A 24,386-nucleotide genomic window follows, 5' to 3' on the forward strand; every position below is an offset into this window, starting at 1 on the left:
CCAAGTGGTGTGTAAAGCTCTACACATTGACTGGCCAGATAAAGGGAAATGTAACGATGATTCTAAGTGTTTCTACTTGCTGGAAAAATATTAGTCTTCATATTCAAATTAAATTTATTTTAGGCTTACTGTCCGTTTAAACTGCATATGCTTTGGTAATTCTTCATTCATTGCTAATAGTTTACTAAATTCATTCCTCAAAACTTTGAGTTGCTCTCTCTTCCCAGCTTTTATTTCTTCCATTTCTTTCATTAACTTGTCATGTTCTCTTTTTCTCCTGGCAGATTCAATACTGAAAATGGAAATTTAAAATGATAATGAGTTATGATACAGAAACAATATTGGTAATTTGGAAATTCATTTAGCTTGTTCGACTTCTGTAAAATGTTGGCTGGTTTTGCAGAAACTTGGACCTACTCAATATTGCATCAAAAATCCCCATACCTGTAGGCTTTGGGATCTTCAATATCTGCTGGAATTGGCTCCATTTCAAATCCATACTATAAGAAGAGAAATAAAAGATTAGCCCTTTAAAACTGCATTTCTCTTAAAATATCTAAGACGAAGTAAATTGAGGATTTTTTTTTCCTGCCAATTTCTATCAACTGTAGGTCTAAAAAGTAGTTTCACAAAAAACAAAGTAGGGCCGGGGCTGTTGGCTCATGCCTATAATACCAGCATTTTGGGCAGGCTGAGGAGGGAGACTCACTTGACCTCAGGAGTTTGAGACTTGTCTGAGTGAAAGTGGGACCCTGACTCATAAAAAAGTGAAAAACCCAGCTGGGCGCCATGACCAGCACCTGTAATCCCAGTGACTTCCAGAGGCTGAGGCAACAGAATGCCCACAGCCTGAGTCTGAGGTTGCAGTGAGCTATGACACCATTGCATGATGCTTAGGGCATAGGGTAGGACTCTGTCTCAAAAAAAAAAAAAAAAAAAAAAAAACCTAGAAAAAAATTGCAATTACATAAAGGACATTTTGTAAAATACTGATGCCTGGGCCTCACCTTCATAAATTTCAATTTAATTTTTCTTGGTGAAACTCAAGCATCTGCATTTCTGAGGGTCCCCCAACTGATTTTAAAGTATAGCAAGAACCTCAGACCTATGTAGAAGCTTGTTTTTTGTGGGTTTTTAAAAACTTTTTTTTAGCCGGGCATTGTGGCAGGCGCCTGTAGTCCCAGCTACTCGGGAGGCTGAGGCAAGAGAATCGCTTAAGCCCAGGAGTTGGAGGTTGCTGTGAGCTGTGTGAGGCCACAGCACTCTACCAAGGGCCATAAAGTGAGACTCTGTCTCTACAAAAAAAAAAACAAAAAAAAAAACTTTTTTCTAATTTTTCCTTCTTAAAAGCAGAGTCTGTTTCAGCTATTTAAGAAATATTGACCACAGCCATAAATGAAAGGACACATTCAAATGTGGAAAACATTTTTTTCTAGCCAACAAGGATTTGTAAAGAAAGGGCAGGGACTAGATAGAAAGATAAAGATTTTCTTTTTGTTCATGTACTTTCCTTTCTATAATTTGTATTTCTGAGCTGAATGCTCTCTAAATAGTACCCAAATTCCAAATTCTGCTGCTATTAGAAGAAATAAAAATTTACCTGCTCATATTTTCCCTATATTCTTTGTGTATTCTTTTTAAGTAGGCTATCTGTTAAGTGGGAAGCCAATGTGTTCTCAGAATTTTAACTATAATTTTTCTAATGCATTTCCTTAGTTTTGGGGGAGGAATTGTAATTGTTATTAAATAGTGACTTTGCCCAAAGGAACCACCTTGATAATAGAAAATTCAAGTCCTATGACAGGACAAAAGGATATAATTTGGGAATCTGACCCCTCAGTCTTTATCACAAAGTCAATAATCTATTGATCACAGCCTACATAGTCACATTTTAAAACTAAAGCAATAATATTTTTACAACCCCTTTCGAAAGCACACTTTGTGTTATACAGCCTATATATGCCCCTTCCAATGAATAAATGAAAAGCAAAATATATGTCTGAAAAAAATATTGTACATTTTGAAAAAAAAGAAACTGATGAAAAAAGTGATCTAGAAACATTGACACATGCTTTTTTAATCTGCAGAACTTCACACCTTTAATAATAAGGAGAATTTAATACCTTTAATATTTGACAAAGAATCAGAAAGTCAAAATTATAATACTGGTAGGAAGATAAGACTATAAGGTAAATGTGTCTAAATAGTTTTAAATTTTTAAAGCATATAAACAATTTATCACTATTTTAAAATAAAGTTTGTTGCTGTTAATTAACTGTTTAGCTACATACCCTGGGAGATGGCACGGTTGCCTTAATCTCTTGCCATAACATATATTCAGAAAAAATATTGAAAACAAAAATATTACTATCTGCTCCAGCAGTCATCAAGAAACGGTCATCAAAGCTAGTAGCAATGCTTTTAATACATCCATAATTATTGTCATGTACATTGAAGTGCCAGTAGTCCATCAAACTGGGCAATGAAAGATCATCCTCACTTAAGACGTAGATTCGAATCGCTCCATTTCTCATTCCACAAAACATCATAGTTTGACTAATGCTATAAAACAAGAAAGGAAAGTAACTTGTTCTTCCTATTAATCTGAAAATAATGTTTAATTTTAAATTAATTGACAAATGACTAAATTTTTAATAACAAAATTATGTACTGAATTATATACTCCCAAAATTCATATACTGAAACCCTAACTCCCAGTACCTCAGAATGTAACTATATTTTGAGATCACCTTTGAAGAGGTAGGGCAGGTCCTAATCCAGTCTTCTGGATTTCTTTAATTTGCTTTCTTTATAAACAATAAATGAATAAATCAGAAAGAGAAGATAATAACATTATGACTTCTGAAAAGCAAATTACCAAGTTTTCACTTTGACAATAACAGAGTGCATTTCAACCACACTCTCCCACTGGTGTCCTTATCAGAATAGGAGATTAGGACATAGAGGGAGAGACAAAAGGATGTTATACACACAGAGGAAAGACCATCTGACAGCAAGAAGGAAGAAAGCTAAGTCAAGGAGACAGGCCTCAAGAAAAGCCAAATGAGCTGACTCTTGATCTTGGAACTGTGAGAAAACAAATTTCTATTGTTTAAGCCACCCAGTCTGTGGTATTTTCTTGCAGAAACCCTAGCAAACCAATAGAAAAAGATAGAGAAAAAAATCTGATTTGAAATTTGGAGCTGTTTTATTTGGTCTTCACAAGAATAATCGGCATATACGCCCAGTTCTCAATTACTAAAGGTCTAATGATTCAATATGTGATTTCCCCAGAGAGAACCTTTCTTTGATGAGTAGTAGCATCCTCCTAAGTAATAGAAGGTAAATACAGATAGTTTAACTGTGTGATAAATAAAAATTCTAATAGAATATCTCATGGAGGAGAGGCAGAGCATGATGGCGGACAGGACAGATGTGTAGTCTACCTCTCCCAAGTCATCAGGTGAGAGGAAGGGGGGTCTGGACCTTTTCCCTGCGTGGATTATTGGTGTGGACAGATAGCTGGAGACACGCAGCGAATTGGCAGATTGCTGTATATGAGGTGTAATTTAAAACCACGGACTCTGTTGTAGAGATTTTCCCTGCTTGGCCATGCTGGCTGGCAGGCCCCTCCCTCACAGAGGACAGCAGTTTGCAATTCCTGGCAAAACCCAACTGACAAAAATTTATTCCTGAGGAGAGTTTGGCACCCGAAAGGGGAGCCACTCAGAATCACAAGGAACTAAGCAACCTGATGGAAAATTAAAAAGAAGAGATCTTGCCTGGGAAACAGACATTTTGAATTGTCTAAAATGGCGGGCACCTTCCCCCAGAATAACAGGAGTGATTAAATAGACCAGACCATTCCTGGTGGGGAATGTTGGTGCAGGCTGGCAGTTCAGGCTGCACAGCGAACTGGTGGGTGGCTGAACTCAAAATTCCAGACTCAAAAGTGACACTCTGAGCCACAAAACTGAGTATAAGTTTTCTGCTCCGCAGCTGCGGGGGCAGCAACCCTGTGGCAGCCAGCACCCTCCCCCACAGCAGATTGCAGTTGCCAGTTTGCAGGAGAACATGGGAACAGAGTGGAAAGATTTGTGAAGTGTGGACTCCTGCACTGAATTGGGAGCTCAGATAGGAGTGCTGTCTGGAACAGAGCAGCTGAGGTTGCACACAATTAGGTAAGAAAACTTTTACAGAAACTCCAAAATGGCCATTGGCCAGGTAGGGTGGTTTCCATGGTAACAGTATAAACGGTGAATCAGGCATAAACCTGAGAACCACTCACAGCACCACCTGGTGTCCAGAAAGTATATTGCATTATAAATATATTCCTACAAAAGGTGATCTCTACGTCATATATATAGATGTATATTTCTACATATACAAGAATAACATTTTTGTGGTTGGTGCCTTTTTTTCTCATCATTTTCTTGGAGGAACTATTGTTAATTTTTATTATTTTATTATTTTTTCTATTTTTAATTTTTTCTTTCTTCTTTTATAACTTTTTTACGAACACATTTTTTTCTTCCTTTGCTCTTCCTCTTCTTCTCTTCCTATGGTTTCTGAGAGTGCTAACATCAGATTTCTAGAGGATTTTTTGTTTGTTTGCTTTGTTTGCATGTTTTTTACCTTTTTTTCTCAATTATTTTATGATTATCATTATTTTTATTGTAGTTGGTTTTTTGATGTTGTTGTTATTGTCTGTATGTCTATGTGTTTCTGATTGTTTGTGCATCTGTGGGCTTGTGTGTCTGGTAGCCTTTTTATCTGTTTATTTGTTCATTTGGTCTCAATGAGTTTGGTGTTTTGACCTGCAATTCTGAGCTCCCAGCACTCCCCTCAACCCTCACTCTGAGGTCTGAAGGCCTGTCCCCCAGGAGTGCAGATTCTTGGGTGATTTCTCGAGGGGTGTGGACAGGGACTGGACTGCAGCTGGTCAGTGCTGATTCTATGGCACGGGAGTGAGGAGATGACAGTCGGCTGAGAGGGAACCACACCAGAGCGGCAGTGCCCTGAGGTGCAGAGCAGCAGCCGTTTTTGGCAACAATATGGCCAACCCCTGGATATTCTGAAGCACGACCCCTGTCTCCCTGGGCAACCAGAGAGACATCTTCTCAGATGGCAACCACCGCGGAACAGATCTGAGACTGAAACACAGGCCTCATGAGTAAAGGGTTTGCCTGAGGTTGTACCAGCCTGGGTGGAGTGCGGGGACTAGAAAAACGCATGTGCAGAGCCTGGAAATTCCCAGAGTGGGGCTGACCCAGAGGACCGCTTTACTGAGACTAAGACAGCACCTGGCCCTCAGGGTATCATCAGCCTATAGACAAAGGAAGGCACGAGGATAGAGCTGACCATGCTACGAATACAAACCCACAGGAGTAAAGACAGGGCCTGAGACACAGGTTCTGGGAACTCAAAACAGCTTCTCTTCTGCAGAGGAATTTAGCAGGGACAGAAACAAATTCTCACAAGTTATTCTGTTCTGCAGTAACATCAATCAGGGGCGGGACTGGTACTGAGTGAGCACCCCCCAGCCTCCATCAAGCACCCAAGGTTGTCAGGCCTCACCACCCCCTGCTGGATAGAGGCAGAGAGCAGTGGTCTGGCTGAGCAGATACAGATTTCCTTGTGATTCAGGCAGGTGCAAACCCCTGGAGTATCTGCTCATGGGAGGCAACTGAGTCACAGCCCTGCGGGGCTATCAGTGACTGGGTGTGACAGAGGTGCAAGGTGGGGAAGGAGGCATCAACCTTCCCAGACTACTCTAACAACCTTCCCAGACTATTCTATTTCCTGGGTGGGTCCTCCGAGACTCCATGGAGCACTGCAGCAAGCCATATCAGAGTAGTCACCAGACCCCTGTGATCCAGTTCCCAGAGACCTTTGAAACTCTCACACCTGAGACAGGTGCTGACTGAGAATATTGATTTGGACCTTTTGAACTGAGCCAATCGCCCGAGGACTATTCAAGTGGTGCCCTGGTTGTTTAGTTGTAGGAAGGTTTGATTTTCCTTTTCCAATTGTTGCCTGGGGGGGGCAGGGTGACTTAATTGCTGGTATTTCTCCACAGCTGAGACTTCAACCCAGAGTAACTGTTTCACTAGGGTCAAACAGAGACCAGCTGAAAACAAGACAGAACCACTTAGCCCCACCACACCAAATAGGTCCCCAGTTTCTCAGGCCGTAGCACTGTAAAGGTCCTCAACAAAGCTCCAGGGGAAAAGTCAAATGGTGTAAAATAATCATGGGGTGGAATCAGTGGAAAAACTCTGGTAACATGAATAACCAGAACAGATCAACCCCCCACCCCCACCCCAAGGAAAGATATGGCAGATGTAACTGAAGATCCATTCATAAACAACTGGCCGAGATGTCAGAAATTGAATTCGGAATTTGGAAAGCAAACAAGATTAATAGAATGGAGGAAAATTTGGAAGTAGAAATTTGAAGAGCAATTCAAAAGTCAGAATTAGAAATTCGAGGAGAAATTCAAAAGTTATCTCAAGAATTTAATGAATTTAAAGACAAAATGACCAAAGATCTTGATGCACAGAAGCAAGAATTTGCAGCCCTCAAAGATCTGAAAAATCCTCAGTAACAGAGTGAAGCAAGCAGAAGAAAGGATTTCTGACATTGAAGACAAAGACTTTGAACGCTCCCAAACTTTCAAAGAGGAAGAGAAATGGAGAGCAAAAATGGATCATTCTCTCCGAGAGCTCTGGGATAATTCGAAGAAGGCTAATATATGCCTCATTGGAATCCCTGAAAGTCATGAAGTGGCCTCGCAAGGCACAGAGGCCCATCTCCATGAAATTATGAAAGAGAATTTTCCAGACATGCTAAGAGATTCTGAAATTCAGATACCAGACAGTTTCAGAACCCCAGCATGACTCAATCCGAATAAGACATTCCCCAGGTATATCATAATTAACTTCACTAGTGTTAATATGAAAGAGAACATTCTGAAAGCAGCCAGACATAAGAAATTCATTACCTACAAAGGGAAGAATATTAGAATGACTGCAGATCTTTCTGCTGAAACTTTTCAAGCCAGAAAAGGATGGTCATCGACTTTTAATCACCTAAAACAAAATAACTTTCAACCCCAGATCCTGTATCCAGCTAAACTGAGTTTCACTTATGAAAGAGAAATTAAATACTTTAAAGATATTCATATGTTGAAGAAATTTGCCATAACCAAACCAGCTCTTCAGGATATTCTAAGATCTATCCTCCATAATGACCAACCCAATCATCTACCACAAAAGTAAACTTACTCAGAAACTTTGATCAAACTCCAACTTCCATAGTGGCGAAAGGATTAAAAGTGTCCACTGGACTTTTGAAAAACTTGATACCCAAAATTTTACCAGACTTATCAATGTTCTCCTAATGTGAACAGCTTAAACTGTCCCCTAAAGAGGCAAAGGTTAGCTGACTGGATACAAAAACGTAGGCCAGATATTTGCTGCATACAAGAGTCGCATCTTACCTTAAAACATAAATATAGACTCAGGGTGAAAGGATGGTCGTCCATATTTTAGGCAAATGGTAGTCAGAAAGCAGGCATTGCAATTCTATTTGCAGACACAATAGGCATTAAACCAACAAAAGCAAGGAAGGATAAGAATGGTCACTTCATATTTAAGGGTAATGCTCAATATGATGAGATTTTGATTATGAATATTTATGCACCCAACCAGAATGCACCTCAACTTACAAGAGAAACTCTAACAGACATGAGCAACTTGATTTCCTCCAGTTCCATAATAGTCGGAGATTTCAACACTCCTCTGGCAGTGTTGGATAGATCCTCCAATAAGAAGCTGAGCAAAGAAATTTTAGATTTAAACCTAACCATCCAACATTTGGATTTAGCAAACATCTACAGAACATTTCATCCCAACAAAACTGAATACACATACTTCTCATCAGCCCACAGAACATACCCAAAATCGATCACCACTTAAGTCACAAGTCTAACCTCAATAAATTTAAAGGAATAGAAATTATTCCTTGCATCTTCTCAGACTACCATGGAATAAAAGTTGAACTCAGTAACAGGAATCTGCATACTCATACAAAAAACATGGAAGTTAAATAACCTTATACTGAATGATAGCTAGGTCAGAGATGAGATTAAGGAGGAAATTGATAATTTTTGGTACAAAATGACAATGAAGACACAAATTATCAGAAACTCTGGGATACTGCAAAGGCAGTCCTAAGAGGGAAATTTATAGCACTGCAACCCTTCCTCAAGAGAACGGAAAGAGAGGAAATTAACAACTTAATGGGACATCTCAACCAACAGGAAAAAGAAGAACATTCCAACTCCAAACCCAGTAGAAGAAAAGAAATAACCAAAATTACAGCAGACTTAAAAGAAATTCAAAAGAAAAGAATTATACAGCAGATCAATAAATCAAAAAGTTGGTTTTTTTAAAAGGTCAATAAAAAAGATAAACCTTTGGCTAACCTAACCAGGAAAAAGAGAGTAAAATCTCTAATTTCATCAATCAGAAACGACAAAGACAAAATAACAACAGACTCTTCAGAAATTCAAAAAATCCTTAATGAATATTACAAGAAACTTTATTCTCAGAAACATGAAAATCTGAAGGAAATTGACCACTACTTGGAAGCATGTCACCTTCCAAGACTTAGCCAGAATCAAGTGGAAATGTTGAAAAGGCCAATATCAAGTTCTGAAATAGCATCAACCATACGAAATCTCCTGAAAAAGAAAAGCCCGGGACCAGATGGCTTCACATCAGAATTCTACCAAACCTTTAAAGAGGAACTAGTACCTATATTACTCAACCTGTTCCAAAATATAGAAAAAGAAGGAAGACTACCCAACACGTTCTATGAAGCAAATATCACCATGATCCCCAAACTACGAAAAGACCCAACAAGAAAAGAAAATTATAGACCATTATCACTAATGAATATAGATGCAAAAATATTCAACAAGATCCTAACAAACAGAATCCAGCAACACATCAAACAAATTATACATCATGACCAAGTCGGTTTTATCCCAGGGTCTCAAGGCTGGTTTAATATACGTAAATCTATAAGTATAATTGAGCACATAAACAAATTAAAAAATAAAGACCATATGATTCTCTCAATTGATGCAGAAAAAGCTTTTGATAATATCTAGCATCCCTTCATGATCAGAACACTTAAGAAAATTGGTATAGAAGAGACATTTCTTAAACTGATAGAGACCATCTATAGCAAACCCACAGCCAATATCGTATTTAATGGAGTTAAACTGAAATCATTTCCAATCAGATCAGGAACAAGACAAGGCTGCCTATTGTCTCCATTGCTCTTTCACATTGTAATGGAAGTTTTAGCCATCGCAATTAGGGAAGAAAAGGCGATCAAGGGTATCCATATAGGGTCAGAAGAGATCAAACTTTCGCTCTTCACAGATGCTATAATTGTATATCTGGAAAACACCAGGGATTCTACTACAAAACTCTTAGAAGTGATCAAGGAATACATCAGCATCTCAGGTTACAAAATCAACATTCATAAACCAGTAGCCTTTATATATACCAACAATAGTCAAGCTGAAAAAACAGTGAAGGACTCTATTCCATTCACAGTAGTGCTAAAGAAGATGAAATATTTGGGAGTTTATCTAACAAAGGATGTGAAAGATCTCTATAAAGAGAACTATGAAACGCTAAGAAAAGAAATAGCTGAAAATGTTAACAAATGGAAAAACATACCATGCTCATGACTGGGAAGAATCAACATTGTTAAAATGTCCATACTACCCAAAGCAATATACAATATTAGTGCAATCCCTATTAAAGCTCCACTGTCACACTTTAAAGATCTTGAAAAAAAATACTTGGTTTTATATGGAATCAGAAAAAAACCTCAAACAGCCAAGACATTACTCAGAAATAAAAACAAAGCAGGAGGAATCATGCTACAAGACCTCACTAAATTGATAGTGATCAAATTGGCATGGTACTGGCACAAAAACAGAGAAGTAGATGTCTGGAACAGAATAGAGAACCAAGAGATAAACCCAGCTACTTACCGTTATTTGATCTTTGACAAGCCAATTAAAAACATTCAGTGGGGAAAAGATTCCCTATTTAACAAATGGTGCTGGGTGAACTGCCTGGCAACCTGTAGAAGACTGAAAGTGGACCCACACCTTTCACCATTAACTAAGATAGACTCTGACTGGATTAAAGATTTAAACTTAAGACATGAAACTATAAAAATACTAGAAGGGAGTGCATGGAAAACCCTTGAAAAAATTGGTCTGGGCAAGTATTTTATGAGGAGAACAACCCCTGGCAACTGAAGCAGCTTCAAAAATACACTACTGGGACCTGATCAAACTCAAAAGCTTCTGCACAGCCAAGAACACAGTAAGTAAAGCAAGCAGACAGCCCTCAGAATGGGAGAAGATATTTGCAGGTTATGTGTCCAACAAAGGTTTAATAATCAGAATCCACAGAGAACTCAAACGTATAAGCAAGAAAAGAACAAGTGACCCCATCGTAGGCTGGGCAAGGGACTTGAAGAGAAACTTCTCTGAAGAAGACAGGCGCAGGGCCTACAGACATATGAAAAAATGCTCATCATCTTTAATCATCAGAGAAATGCAAATCAAAACTACTTTGAGATATCATCTAACTCCAGTAAGATTAGCCCATATCACAAAATCCCAAGACCAGAGATGTTGGCGTGGATGTGAAGAAAAGGGAACACTTCTACACTGCTGGTGGGAATGCATGTTAATACATTCCTTTTGGAAAGATGTTTGGAGAACACTTAGAGATCTAAAAATAGATCTGCCATTCAATCCTATAATTCCTCTACTGGGTATATACCCAGAAGACCAAAAATCACATTATAACAAAGATATTTGCACCAGAATGTTTATTGTAGCCCAATTCATAATTGCTAAGTCATGGAAAAAGCCCAAGTGCCCATCGATCCATGAATGGATTAATAAATTGTGGTATATGTACACCATGGAATATTATGCAGCCTTAAAGAAAGATGGAGACTTTACCTCTTTCATGTTTACATGGATGGAGCTGGAACATATTCTTCTTAGTAAAGTATCTCAAGAATGGAAGAAAAAGTATCCAGTGTACTTAGCCCTACTATGAAACTAATTTATGGCTTTCATACGAAAGCTATAACCCAGTTATAATCTAAGAAAATGGGGAAAGGGGAGAGGAAGGGGAGGGGTGATTGGTGGGATTACACCTGCGGTGCATCTTACAAGGGTACATGTGAAACTTAGTAAATGTAGAATATAATTGTCTTAATACAATAACTAAGAATGCCAGGAAGGCTATGTTTACCAGTGTGATGAAAATGTGTCAAATTGTTTATAAAACCAGTGTATGGTGCCCCATGATTGCATTAATGTACACAGCTATGATTTAATATTAATAAAAAAAAGAAAAAAAAGAATATCTCATGGGGGATTTAAATATAATTTTAGGATTACCTTGATTCTATTTATTAATTTGATTTGCTTGAGTACACCTTCATTTGTATGGATCTTTAAAACCTGACAATATGCATGATGGACCAAAACATGGACACTAATGACATAGTTTTTTAGAGCTTTCTGAAACCCTGCTCACCTGAAAGTGATAACTTGAACAGGATTATCCTCTGTATCTTCAAGAAAACGGAAATCAAAAGGTTCATCTTTCTGTGCTTTGAAATCACTATTCATGTCATATGGGGGGAACTCACAGTGATATAGAAAACCAGAGTCATAACCACCCTGGAAAAGAGATAAATAACATAAAAGGTAGTACTTAACATAACACATGTGAATGCATTTTTAAAATTATTTTGATTATTTCAAATTGTAAAACATAAAATACATGTTTCAAACTACCTATTTCTGTATTATTTCTATGATTAGAGTTAGGTTTATTATTTCTATAAAGTTTCTCTTTCATCCATTTATATGCAACTATCTAATTATAATAAAAACCTATGTGATTTGTTTATACTTAGAAGTCACTAAAAGAGACATATCACTCTGACTACCCATTGAATTCCATTTTTTTCTTTAAGTATTATTCTGAATGAACAGTATTTAATAATAGATTTTTATAGTTCATCATTTTCATAGCTAGCTTTCAATCCAAGGTAGTCTTAAACACTGTTAATTTTCCATGAAGGACTATTTAGGAAAAATGTATCTATGTAGTGAGAAAACAAATGATAATCTGAAAGAGCTATAGTGCTCTAACTTAATTTGCTTTCTTTCTCTATAGACCAGAGATCCCTTTTTACCAGAAGAACCAGAACATCTTTATAAACAGTAAATGAATAAATAAAAAAGAGAAGATAACATGATGATTTCTGAAAATCAAATTACAAAGTTTTCACTTTTGACAATGACAGACTAGATCATTTCAACCAGACTCTCCCACTAAAAACAACCAGAGCAACAACAAAAAATTTTTAATCTGTTTGAACGCATTGAAAAACTACCAAAATAGAAGGGAAAAAAGGAGAAAAAGGAATATAGAACTGGCGTAACATACAGAAATAATTAGTAAAATGATTGATTTAAATGAAAATGTATCAGTAATTATATTAAATATGAATGGACTATATTAAAATACAAAGATCATCCCATAGAATTCAAAAAATATATATTCTTTTTACAAGAAAGCATACTTTGAATATAAGAGTATCAAAAGGTAAAGGAAAAAGAAGAATCCTTAATAACTCTTAAGGCTTTAGCCAAGCAACTAGATGGATGATTGTCTCATTTACTGAGATGGAGAGATCTGCATGGGGCAAGTGTGATTTAAAAGTTATGTTTTGTACATATTAATTTTGAGGTGCCAAGTAGAGTTACCAAGTTGGATATACAAGTATGAACTTGAGGGGAGAAGTCAGGACTTGAGTTAAATATTTGAAATTCATCAGCAAATAAGTGATATTGGAATCCACATGGCTGGGTAAAGTTACCTTAAGAAGAAAGAGGGGCCTAAGACCATATTGTGGAGTACTTCAAAGGTTGTTGTACAAATAAGAAGTCAGCAAAAGAAGCTGAAAAGGAGTGGCCAGGAGAGTGTGATGTCTTGAAACCCAAGAGAAGAAAGCATATTCAGAGGAATGGAGAACCAATTCAATCAAACGCTTGAAATGGACAGAGAAGTGACCACTGAGCTTGTTAATATGGAAATCACTGGTGAAGTGGAGTTATGGAGAAAGAAGCCCAGCTGGAATGGGTTGAAGACCCAATGGAAGGTGACCTGGGAGATGGCACTGTTGAAGAAGTGGAGCCAGTGACTACAGATGACGCTTTTAAAGAAGTTTTTCTGCAAAGGAAAAGTGAAGGGAAAGGAAAGAAAATTAAGATAAGTAGTCACACATGGTCATGCTAAGAACTGAATTAAAAAGAGAAAAATTGAGGGAGGCGCCTGTGGCTCAAAGGGGTAGGGCGCCAGCCCCAGCCAAAAAAAAAAAAAATGTACATATATATATATATATATATATATATATATATATATATATATAAAAGAGGGCGGCGCCTGTGGCTCAAGGAGTAGGGCGCCGGTCCCATATGCCGGAGGTGGCGGGTTCAAACCCAGCCCCGGCCAAAAAAAAAAAAAAAAAAAAAGACAGAGAGAAGTTGATGATACAGGAGACCATCTTATTTATCAAAGAAGTAAAATTTTTATAAAGGAAGGAGGGATGGGGTCAAGAGGCCATTAGGAACAGTGTCCTTGGAAAGTTGCAAGGAAGCATTAACCAATTATGACAATAGGCAAAGCTGGTAAAATGTGTATAGATCCCTACAGGATGTTAGAACTGAGACAAGAAAAGAAAATTCCATCTCATTGCTTTTATTTTTTCTGTGAAATGTGAGATGAGCTTATTATTGCAGAGCAAGGAAAGGTACAAAATGTTTGAGTGAAGAAGAAAAAATCAAAGCAGTAATTGGGTAAGTGAGCATGGCTGTGTGATAGAATTTGCCTGCAGTGTGAGTGCTGATTCGGGAACTGCAATCATGATTTCAAAGTAACACCAGTTTTTCCACTGCATTTGCTTGGCTGCTGTCAGAGAGTTGGCAAATATTTAGATCAAACAGGGTTCGCATCACTACCTTTGTGAGCTAGGTTTTAACCTTATTCACTGATGTAGCATAATGGTGAAGAGCACAGACTGTGGACCCAAGACTGCCTGAGTCCAGATCCTGGTTTCACCTCTCATTAGTTACATGACTTCAGTTAAGTTATTTAACATCTAGATGCCTTGCTTCCTTTATACCTAAAATGCAAATAATAATAGCACTTATTTTATAGGTTGTTTAAGTAAATTACTTAGAATAGTGCCTGGTACAGAATAAGTAGGTTGCCATATTTAGAAAACAAATACACAGGACTCTAAGCTAAATTTGAATTTCAGATGAACAAAAAATAATTTTTTAGTGGAAGTATGCCCCATGTAATATATTTGACAACCCTAAATGTAAGCTCTAAATACGTTTGTTAAATAATTAATAATTTTACATCTGTTTCCAGGACACTGAAAATCTACCACATTGCATTACAGTTAATTGTTTCTGTGACTCCTTCCCTCATAAGAAAACTTCCTGAAGGTAGGAATCATATCTTTATCCTTTACCCCTTGAACTCTGCATAATAGTAGTCATAAATAATTGTTTCATAAAATACAGAAGACAAACAGACAGGGTACCTAATAAATGGAATCCTATGGTACCTCCAACACTGTATTCCATCCTTCTTTCTGCTTGCCTCCTTAGAAGTTGCTACAAAAGACATATTTCTAGGAAAAGCTGAAGAAAGGAAGAGTCACCCCTCATCACTCATAGCAACAGAGGTTGGCTAATCAGTGTCCTGGCCTGGCTAAAGACCTAGACCAGTAATGAATTAGCAATGATCTTCCACGTACACTTCTATGAGAATTTTTTTTTTTTGGTGGTTGGAACCAAAAATTGTAACAAATTTATAACAAAGGAAATCTTGCTTTGCAATAGATTTATAAAATGTTTCATGACAAGAGTAGAAAATACATGATCAAAAGATGTTATCCCCTCAATTTCGTGACAGTCTCTGGTACATGTATTTGTTTTTCTCTTCTTCTTTCTGGTACATGTATTTGTTTGTCTCTTCTTCTTTCTTTTAGATGGCAATGAGACCATCTCAAAACACTTAAATTCCTAGACTTTCATATGGTCACACAGCAGAGTTGCAGACTGAGCTGTAAGCAAAAGTCTACAGGATAGTACTGTCATGAAGCTATTACTTTCGAAATTAAAAACAACCATCTCACCTGGAAAACCCCTTTTCCTTTTTATATTTGATCCTTCTCCTTGTTGACCTGTCTGGAACATTTATGATTGCCAAAATGATAATAGCACAAGTAGACATATGAAAGTAATGTTAAGATAATATAAAAACATCTATAATTCACACCCATTCACCAAAACTCACAACATCACCAATGGCTAATACATGAAGTCTTAACATTGGGGCTAGGAAGAATGTGGTGATAAATAATGACTATAAACTTATTGGAATAGGGCTAAGGTAAACATTATTGCATTATTACTTACCAAAGAAACCCAGAACTTCCCTGGCTCAGAGTAAAACCCACAGAGGATAGGGGAGGGAGTTGGTGGAATGAATATTGCTGGTAATGGCTCTTCCTCCTCCTCCTCCACAGCTTCCTCCTCCTGAAATTCTTCTTCCTCTTCTCCCATCTCTTCTGCTAGCTGCTTCCTCCTTTCTTCCCTTTCCTTCTCCTTCAACCTCTTTTTTTCTTCTCTCTTTTCAATTTCTATTAATCTCTTTTAAAAGAGATATTAAATAGATATAAAAACAACTGTAATATTCATTTACCCTCTTGGAGATAATAAAGAAAGTCAAAGAAAAATAGGGTTCTAGAAAAACTCACAGCTCTGATGCAATAAATAATAAATAACTATCACTGTGAAGATATATGTATCATCAAAACTTACAAATCATCAGAATGATCGTCATTTTGGTTTTACCCCCTATCAATGCTGGTTTTATAGAAATTATTTGGTCCCATTTTCTTAATAGAGAAGCTCGATATAGTTTCTCTCAGGGCATATCATTTTCAGCCCAGGATTTAGGTGGATTAAAGTAGTCCACAAATGAAGATGTTTCCAACTTTAATAATAGTGTGATTTAGGGCCACATCATCTGTCAACCACACATTGCAAAAGCCCACTACACTGATATTCATGCTGCCCATCTTTTACCTCTTTCTTCTATTTATCTCTCAGAATTATCTTTCTAATTTATATGATCTCATCACATCAATCCCCTCCTCAAAAACTCCTAGCAGATCCCAATAATCTAAACTGAAATGTCTTAGTGGGCACTGAAGGGGGCCCATGCACTGGTGACACACTCTTGGTATATCCCTCCACAAATTGTGTCCCTCGCTTTCACCAGTCCAAACTTTAAATGCTGAAACTCTCATAACTCTGCTTTCCCTCAGGATGTTGTCCCAGCCTTTGTTGCCATCCTCCCCATTTTCAACCTCTCAAAATTCCTCCTATTCTAAATGTCAATCCTATGAAGCCATCTTTGACTTCCTCCCACACCTCCATTAGCTACTTGTCCTTTCTTCTTCACAGCCCTAAAATTCCTTTCTTTCCACTTTAATTTCGGTGTCTATTCACTATTGCTTTTTAATAGTTAGCTGCTTTCCTACCAGATTACAAACTCCTTAACATCAGAGTCTATGTTTTATTATTCTTTGTATTCCCCAGCATTTAACACAGGATACTGTATATTCTAAACAAAGAAAAATATGAGAAGATAGATAATGCTTCAAGAATATTCCATACCAAAATTTTAGATTTGACACTTGAGAAATGGAAACATTTTATGCCCATGTGTTTGATTTTATAAGAGACTACATGCTGATCATCCTCTTCTTTTCTGGTTGGAGGTGGAGCTTCAAGAACATATCCATTCTCACAGATAATAAGTAAAGTGCTATCAGGCTAAAAAAGAAAGATCAAATACATCATTTACATTTAGGCAAAATTTTAGAAGGATAATTCAAAAGAATTATAAACCAGAAAAAATGTTATTATGTATATTAACCACATTTAAAAGATACTTAATTCCTCACTGCAGTTATTGGTAATAAGTCAAGCTTATCAATAATTATTATATAATTATTAGTATTACTATACAATTATTAATTTAAAAGGTAATTATTAAAATTCTATTTAAATTTGGTTCCTTTATATAAATGCTATAACATATTTTCTGAGCCAAATATGTGGTAGTGAAATCTGTTAGCCTAAAGGGCTGAATAATAAAATTAGGACTGCCTAGGACAATCTGTACTATGTGGATGGCATAGTCACTCTTAGCCTCCTTTGATAGATCATCCTCTATCTGCTTGAGTTCATTAAATGCAAACATTCCTAATTTTTCGTCCTTTCCCTTCTTTTCTCCCTTTATAAGCAAGCATAGCCCTAAAATTCTTGCATAGCCTCCAATACCACTCATATGCCATTAGATTTCAAATGAATCTCTACAGCCCAGACATCACTCTTGGCTGCAAAACTATTTATTTATACAACAATGGGAAATTCCCATCTTGATATTTCAAAGACACATTAGATGATATGTTTACTCATTTAGTTATTCATTCTACAATTATTGGGTATGTGCCTACTATGTACTCAGCATTTTGTTAAGTGTTAGGGGTAAAATAATAATAAGAAAAACAGGAACAGTCTCTGCCATGATGATACTTCCTTAGAATGGAAGAGCCTGGTACTAAACAAATCACATAACTAACTGTAAATTATAATTGCCAAAGTGTTACAGAGGTACCATAAGAACAAATAGGTTAGAGAAATGCAAATCAAAACCACCCTGAGATACCATCTAGTGAGAATGGCCCACATCACAAAATCTCAAAACTGCAGATGCTGACGTGGATGTGGAAAGAAAGGAACACTTTTATACTGCTGGTGGGACTGCAAACTAATATAACCTTTTTGGAAGGAAGTATGGAGAACCCTCAAAGAACTCAAGCTTCAAGCTAGACCTCCCATTTGATCATGAAATCTCTGGACCTCCCATTTGATCCTGCAATCTCTTACTGGGCATCTACCCAGAAGGAAAAAAAAAATCCTTTTATCATAAGGACGCTTGCACCAGACTGTTTATTGCAGCTCAATTTACAATCACCAAAATGTGGAAACAGCCTAAATGCCCCCAACCCAGGAATGGATTAACAAGTTGTGGTATATGTATACCATGGAAAGTTATTCAGCCATTAAAAAAGATGGAGACTTTACATCCTTTGTATTAACCTGGATAGAAGTGGAATATATTATTCTTAGTGAAGCATACAAGAATGGAGAAGCATGAATCCTATGTATTCAGTTTTGATAGGAGGACAATTAAGTACATGGTGGGGAGTGGGGGAAGGGGAGAGCAGAGAGAAAGAGGAGGAGGAAGGAGGGTGAGGGAAAGGAAGAGGAGAGAGAGGGAAGGAGGGAGGGGGTGGGGTTTCAGTGTGTGATACACCTTTTGGGGGCAAGATACAATTATAAGAGGAACTTTACCTAACAAATGCAATCAGTGTAACTTGGTTTCTTGTATCCTCAATGAATCCCCAACAATTAAAAAAAAAAAGAACAAGTAGATTATGCAAGACTTTCTGAGAAGGTGGTATCTGAGCTTCAACGTGAAGGATGAATAAATTATAATTATATGGTGAGTTAGGGGAGGGTATGAAGGAACATTATATTAAGAAAATACATGGCTTGGTGCCTGTTGCACAGTGGTTACAGTGCCAAACACATGCACCTAGGCTGGCATGTTCGAACCCAGCCTGGGCCAGCTAAACAACAATGACAATTGCAACAAAAAAAAAATAGCCAGGCATTGTGGTGGTCACCTGTAGTCTCAGCTACTTGGGAGGTTGAGGCAAGAGAATCGCTTAAGCCCAAGAGTTTGACACCACGGCACTCTACCCAGGGTGACATAGTGAGACTCTGCCTCAAAACAAACAAACAAACAAAAAAACACACACACACAATTTAAGGTTGGCATCTGTAGCACAGTGGTTACGGTTCCAGCCACATACACCAAGGGTGGCAGGTTCAAACCCGGCCTGAGCCAGCTAAACAACTGCAACAAAAAAAAATAGCCAGGCATTGTGGCAAGCGCCTGTAATCCCAGCTACTTGGGAGGCTGAGGCAAGAGAATCACTTAAGCCCGAGAGTTGGAGGTTGTGGTGAGCTGTGACACCATGGAATTCTACCGAGGGGGCAACATACTAAGACTCTGTCTCAAAAAAAAAAAAAAAAAAAAATTACCATGTACGAAGGTCTTGTGGCACATTTGGACTTATAAGAGAATTGCAGGTTTAAATGCCATCACTTAGGGCAAGAGAATAGAATGAGAAAAGGGATTGGGTGACCCTTCAAGAAACTTACCACTTAATGGCTGGGTGAAGGAGACTGAGAAGGAATGACAAGGTGTGAGAGAGAGAACCAGGAAAGCACAGTATCAGAAGCATCAAAAGGAGATGGTATTTCAAGTAACGAAATGTCAACAAGATCAAACGATACTAAGAGATCAAGAAAGGTAAGAACTAAATATTAAATAGTTATCATTGGTGCTTTTAGAAGAGCTGATTGATGAGACTAAAAGCCAGGTAAGAGCACACAAAGGAGAGGGTGATATGTAAGGAAATGGAGTCTGTGGAAATAGTCATTTTGAAAAATTCAGCTTCTAAGACATATGGGGCAGAAGCTAAAGGAGAGTATAAGACTGAGGAATTTATTCTTCATAAGTGTAAGTGATAAAAATGTATTTAAATACTTATGGAAACAATTCATTAAATAAGTGAAGTTAAATTAACATGACAGGAAAGAGAAATAATGTGACATATTGAAAAAATTGGGAGGGAATAGAAACAAAAGGACAAGAGGCAGAATTAAAATTAAGTAGGAAGGAAGACAGCGTATAAAAGAGTGTGGAGGGAGGAGGTACATACAGAGATAAATGGGATTTTCTATATGGTAGTGGGAAATGAAAGAACTCCTGCCTGAAGTCTCCTTGATCTTCTATGAAGTGATGCTGAGAGTGAGAGTGGAAGTGGGAAGGTCTAAGGAGAAAATAAGTTTTAAAATGGTCATTAGGTGTAAAAGAGAGAGTGGGTGAAAACAATGTTATAGGATTGCTGAACCATCTTGTGGATTTCTCCAACGCCATTTTGAATCACTAAATTATGGAACAGCTAATGTCCTTTCACATATGACTACCTTCAGCAGCCCTTGAATGATGATGGTAGGCAAATATAAATTAGTTGGGAGCATTAAGGGATGGATGAAGAAAAGAGAGGAACAAGGGCAGATTTATCAGGGTAACAGCAGATTTTTCAGCTGAAACTTTTCAAATCATAAGAGAATAGTCATCTACCTTTAACCTTCTTGAACAAAACAATTTCCAGTTGAGAATTCTATATCCTTATAAACTAAGCTTCAATATAGACAGAGAAATCAAATCTTTTACTGACATGCAAACACTGAGAAAATTTGCCACAAGACAGCTCTACAGGAAATACTTACACCTATTTTCCAGACTAACCATTACAATGGACCACTAGCAAAGTAAACACCCAGAAACTAAAGGACAAAACCTAGCTTCCACAATACTGCAAGGATAAATCTAAGTAACAGATCTTCACAAAATAAGATGAGTAGAACTTCACCATATGTATCAATTCTTTCAATAAATGTAAATGGATTGAATTCCCCACTAAAGAGGCACAGGCTGGCAGATTGTATAAAAAAGCACAAGCCACTTATATGTTGTCTCCAGGGAACAGATCTAACCTTAAAGGACAAAACAAGACTTAGGGTGAAGGGTTGGAAAACAATATTTCAGGCAAATGGAAATCAAAAGAAAGTAGGAGTTGCAATCTTATTTTCAGACACATATGGATTTAAAGCAATTAAAGTTAAGAAAGACAAAGATGGTCACTTCATACTGGTCAAAGGAACAATACAAAAGGATATTTCAATTCTAAATATTTATGTAGCAATTGAAATGTTCCAGATTTATGAAACAGACCTTAATTGGTCTGAGAAATATGATATCCTATAACACCATAATACTGGGGACTTTTAACACCCCTCTGACAGAACTGGACAGATCCTCTAAACCAGGGGCCCTCAAACTGTGGCTCACAGGCCACATGAGGCGGTGTGATTGTATTTGTTCCCTTTTTTGTTGTTGTTGTTTTGTTTTGACTTCAAAATAAGATATGTGCAGTGTGCATAGTAATTTGTTCATAGTTGTTTTTTTTTAAACTATAGTCTGGCCTCCAACGGTCTGAGGGACAGTGAACTGGGCCCCTGTTTAAAAAGTTTGAGGACCACTGCTCTAAACAGAAACTAAAGATAGATACAAGGGACTTAAATGTAATCCCAGAACAATTGGGCTTAAAATACATATATAGAATACACCATCCCAAATCTAAAGAATATACATCCTTCTCATCAGTCCAAGCAACATACTCCAAAATAGATCATATCCTAGGACACAAATCAAACTTCAACAAACTTAAAAGAATTGAAATTATACCTTGTATTTTTTAAGACCACAAGGCAATAAAAGTAGAACCCAACTCCAACAAAAATTTTCATCCCCACACAAAGGCATGGAAACTAACCAATCTTACACTGAATGACAGTTGGTCAAGGAATAGATAAAGGAAGATTTTGTCAAATCCTTTGAATATAACAATGAAGCCACAAGCCTCCAAAACTTGTAGGATACTGCAAAAGCAGTCCTAAGAGGGAAATTTATTGCATTAGATAACTACATCCAAAAAACAAAAAGAAAGCACATCAACAACCCAATGAATCATCTCAAGGAAAAGGAAGAGCCATCTAAACCCAAACCTAGCAGAAGAAAAGAAAGAATCAAAATTAAATCAGAAATAAATAAAATTAAAAACAAAACAATCATGCAGAAAATTAATGGAACAAAAAGTTGGTTCTTCAAAAATATAAATAAAATAGATAAACTCTTGGACAGATAACTTGAAACAGAATGGTAAAATCTCTAAATATCACAATCAGTAATAGAAAGGGGAAAATAAAAACAGATACCACAGAGATACAAGAGATTATCTCTGACCACTATAAGAAACTCTACACCCAGAAATTTGGTAATGTGGAAGAAATGGACCAATACATGGAATCACACCATCTCCCTAGACTTAACCTGGAAGAAAAAGATCTCTTGTACAGACCAGTATCAAGCACTGAAATTGAAGAAACAATAAAAATGCTTACAACAACAACAAAAGGTCTTGGACCAAATGGCTTCCCACCAGAATTCTACCAAACTTTTAAAGAAGAGCTTGTAACTTTCCTGCAGAACCCATTCCAAAACATTGAGAAGGAAGCAAGCTTCCCCAACATATTCTATGAAGCAAACATCACCCTGATAGCAAAATCAGGAAAGGATTCAAATAAAAAGGAGAACTACAGACCAATTTCACTAATGAATATCAATGCAGAAATATTCTTTCAGGGTCCTGCCCTGGGGGCAGGGTCCATTAAGACCTGTGGATCTGGTGGTGATTGACTGGGGAAAAGTAAAGTTAGAAATGACCACAAAAGACAAAGAGACAAGACACACAGAATAGAATTATTAAAGGTGGAAGTACAAGGGACCACCACCCATTTGTGGGGTTTTGACAGTGGCCACAAGTATCAGTTCCACTCAGCTTTTATTGAAGGCTACTTGTTCATTAGCCTAGAGGGTAAGTTGAGGAAGGGAACAAAGACGTCAGCAGTTTCTCTGAGTAAGGATATCAGCTCTTATTGTTTTTATAATCATTAACATTAAGGGTCTGAGTAGTCTTGAGAAATCTGGCACCTAAGCCTTGTGTGGGAGCAGCGTCTTGTCTGTGGTCACATATAGATTCTTAGAGAGGTGTTAATCTCTGCAAGTTTACTGCAGAGTGAACTGCCACTGCCATCAATGTCCTCTGAAGAATCAGTGCAAAAGAGGAATTTTCTTCTCATCACCATCACATAGGGTCTTCTTTTGTGATAAGGGATATAAGTCCTCTTACCCATATTTCAGGGCTTGAGTTGTTTTCTTGATCTCTGCTCCAGCCAAATATAAATCTCTACAATGAGTATTTGCCTTGACTGTTAACTAGACAGGAACTGGCCTAGTTAATATTTCTTGTTAGGCCTTACACATAGCTTCCCCTGTGCCCATTATTCAGAATGTTTACAGACCCAGCAGGGGTATTAGTAAGCTGTATCTTCAATAGGCCAGAATTCTAAAAAAATAAAAACATTTGTTCACATAAGAAATTTAATAGTGACTGGTTTAAAGATAAACTAACTTTCCTTTGTTCCACCTCACTTAACTTACTATTTTAGTTTCCACCTTTTCTGGGGGTGTTTTTCCTTGCTAAGAATGGAGTCTTCAGTTCCCATTTTGCCTAGAATACTCAATAAAATCTTATCCAATAAATTACTGCTATACATTTAAAAAATTATACATCATGATCCAGTAGGCCTCATCCCAGGGCTGCAAGGCTGGTTTAACAGAAGCAAATGCATAAGTGTAATTTACCATATCAATATAACTGAAAACAAAGACCATATTGTCCTCTCAATAGATGCAGAAAAATTTGACAAAATTCAGCATCCTTTTCAAACCAGAATACTTAAGAAAATAGACATAGGAGGCACATTTCTTAAGCTGATTAAAGCCATCTATGACAAACACACAACTTTATACCATACTGAATGGAGCAAAACTGAAAGCTTTCCACTTAGAACTGGAACCAAACAAGGATATCCTCTATGACCACTACTATTAAACATAGTTCTGGATGTTCTAGCCAAAGAAATCAGGCAAGAGAAGAATATTAAGGACATTCAAATGGGGTCAGAGGAGGTCAAACTCTAACTCTTTGCTGATGACATGATCTTATAGTTAGAGAACCCCAGAAACTGAACCACAAGACTCATGGAAGTGATGAAGAAATATAGTAAAGTCTCAGGATGTAAATAAATGTCCACAAATCAGTTGCCTTTGTATACGCCAGTAACAGCCAAGTCAAGAAGCAAATCAAGGATACAATTCCTTTCACAGATGCTTCACAGAAAAGGAAATACAAAAGAGTTGAAGGGGGCGGCACCTGTGGCTCAGTCGCTAAGGTGCCAGACCCATATACCGAGGGTGGTGGGTTCAAGCCCGGCCCTGGCCAAACTGCAACCAAAAAATAGCCGGGCGTTGTGGCGGGCGCCTGTAGTCCCAGCTACTTGGGAG

General features: G+C 37.4%; 1 protein-coding gene across 1 annotated transcript in view; it reads right to left on the reverse strand.

Annotated features, from left to right (window-relative positions):
* Positions 1-24,386, reverse strand: part of CFAP44 (cilia and flagella associated protein 44) — a 139,594-nt gene that overhangs the window by 60,824 nt on the left and 54,384 nt on the right. The window contains exons 16-21 of the mRNA XM_053565814.1: positions 16,889-17,047; positions 15,623-15,856; positions 11,655-11,800; positions 2,292-2,562; positions 445-500; positions 130-292 (exon numbers count right to left, since the gene is read on the reverse strand). Of these exons, the coding sequence (XP_053421789.1) occupies positions 130-292; positions 445-500; positions 2,292-2,562; positions 11,655-11,800; positions 15,623-15,856; positions 16,889-17,047 (1,029 nt within the window). The remainder of the gene's footprint in view (positions 1-129; positions 293-444; positions 501-2,291; positions 2,563-11,654; positions 11,801-15,622; positions 15,857-16,888; positions 17,048-24,386) is intronic.

Source organism: Nycticebus coucang, chromosome 16 (assembly GCF_027406575.1).
Source record: "Nycticebus coucang isolate mNycCou1 chromosome 16, mNycCou1.pri, whole genome shotgun sequence".
In the NCBI taxonomy this organism is placed as follows: Eukaryota; Metazoa; Chordata; class Mammalia; order Primates; family Lorisidae; genus Nycticebus; species Nycticebus coucang.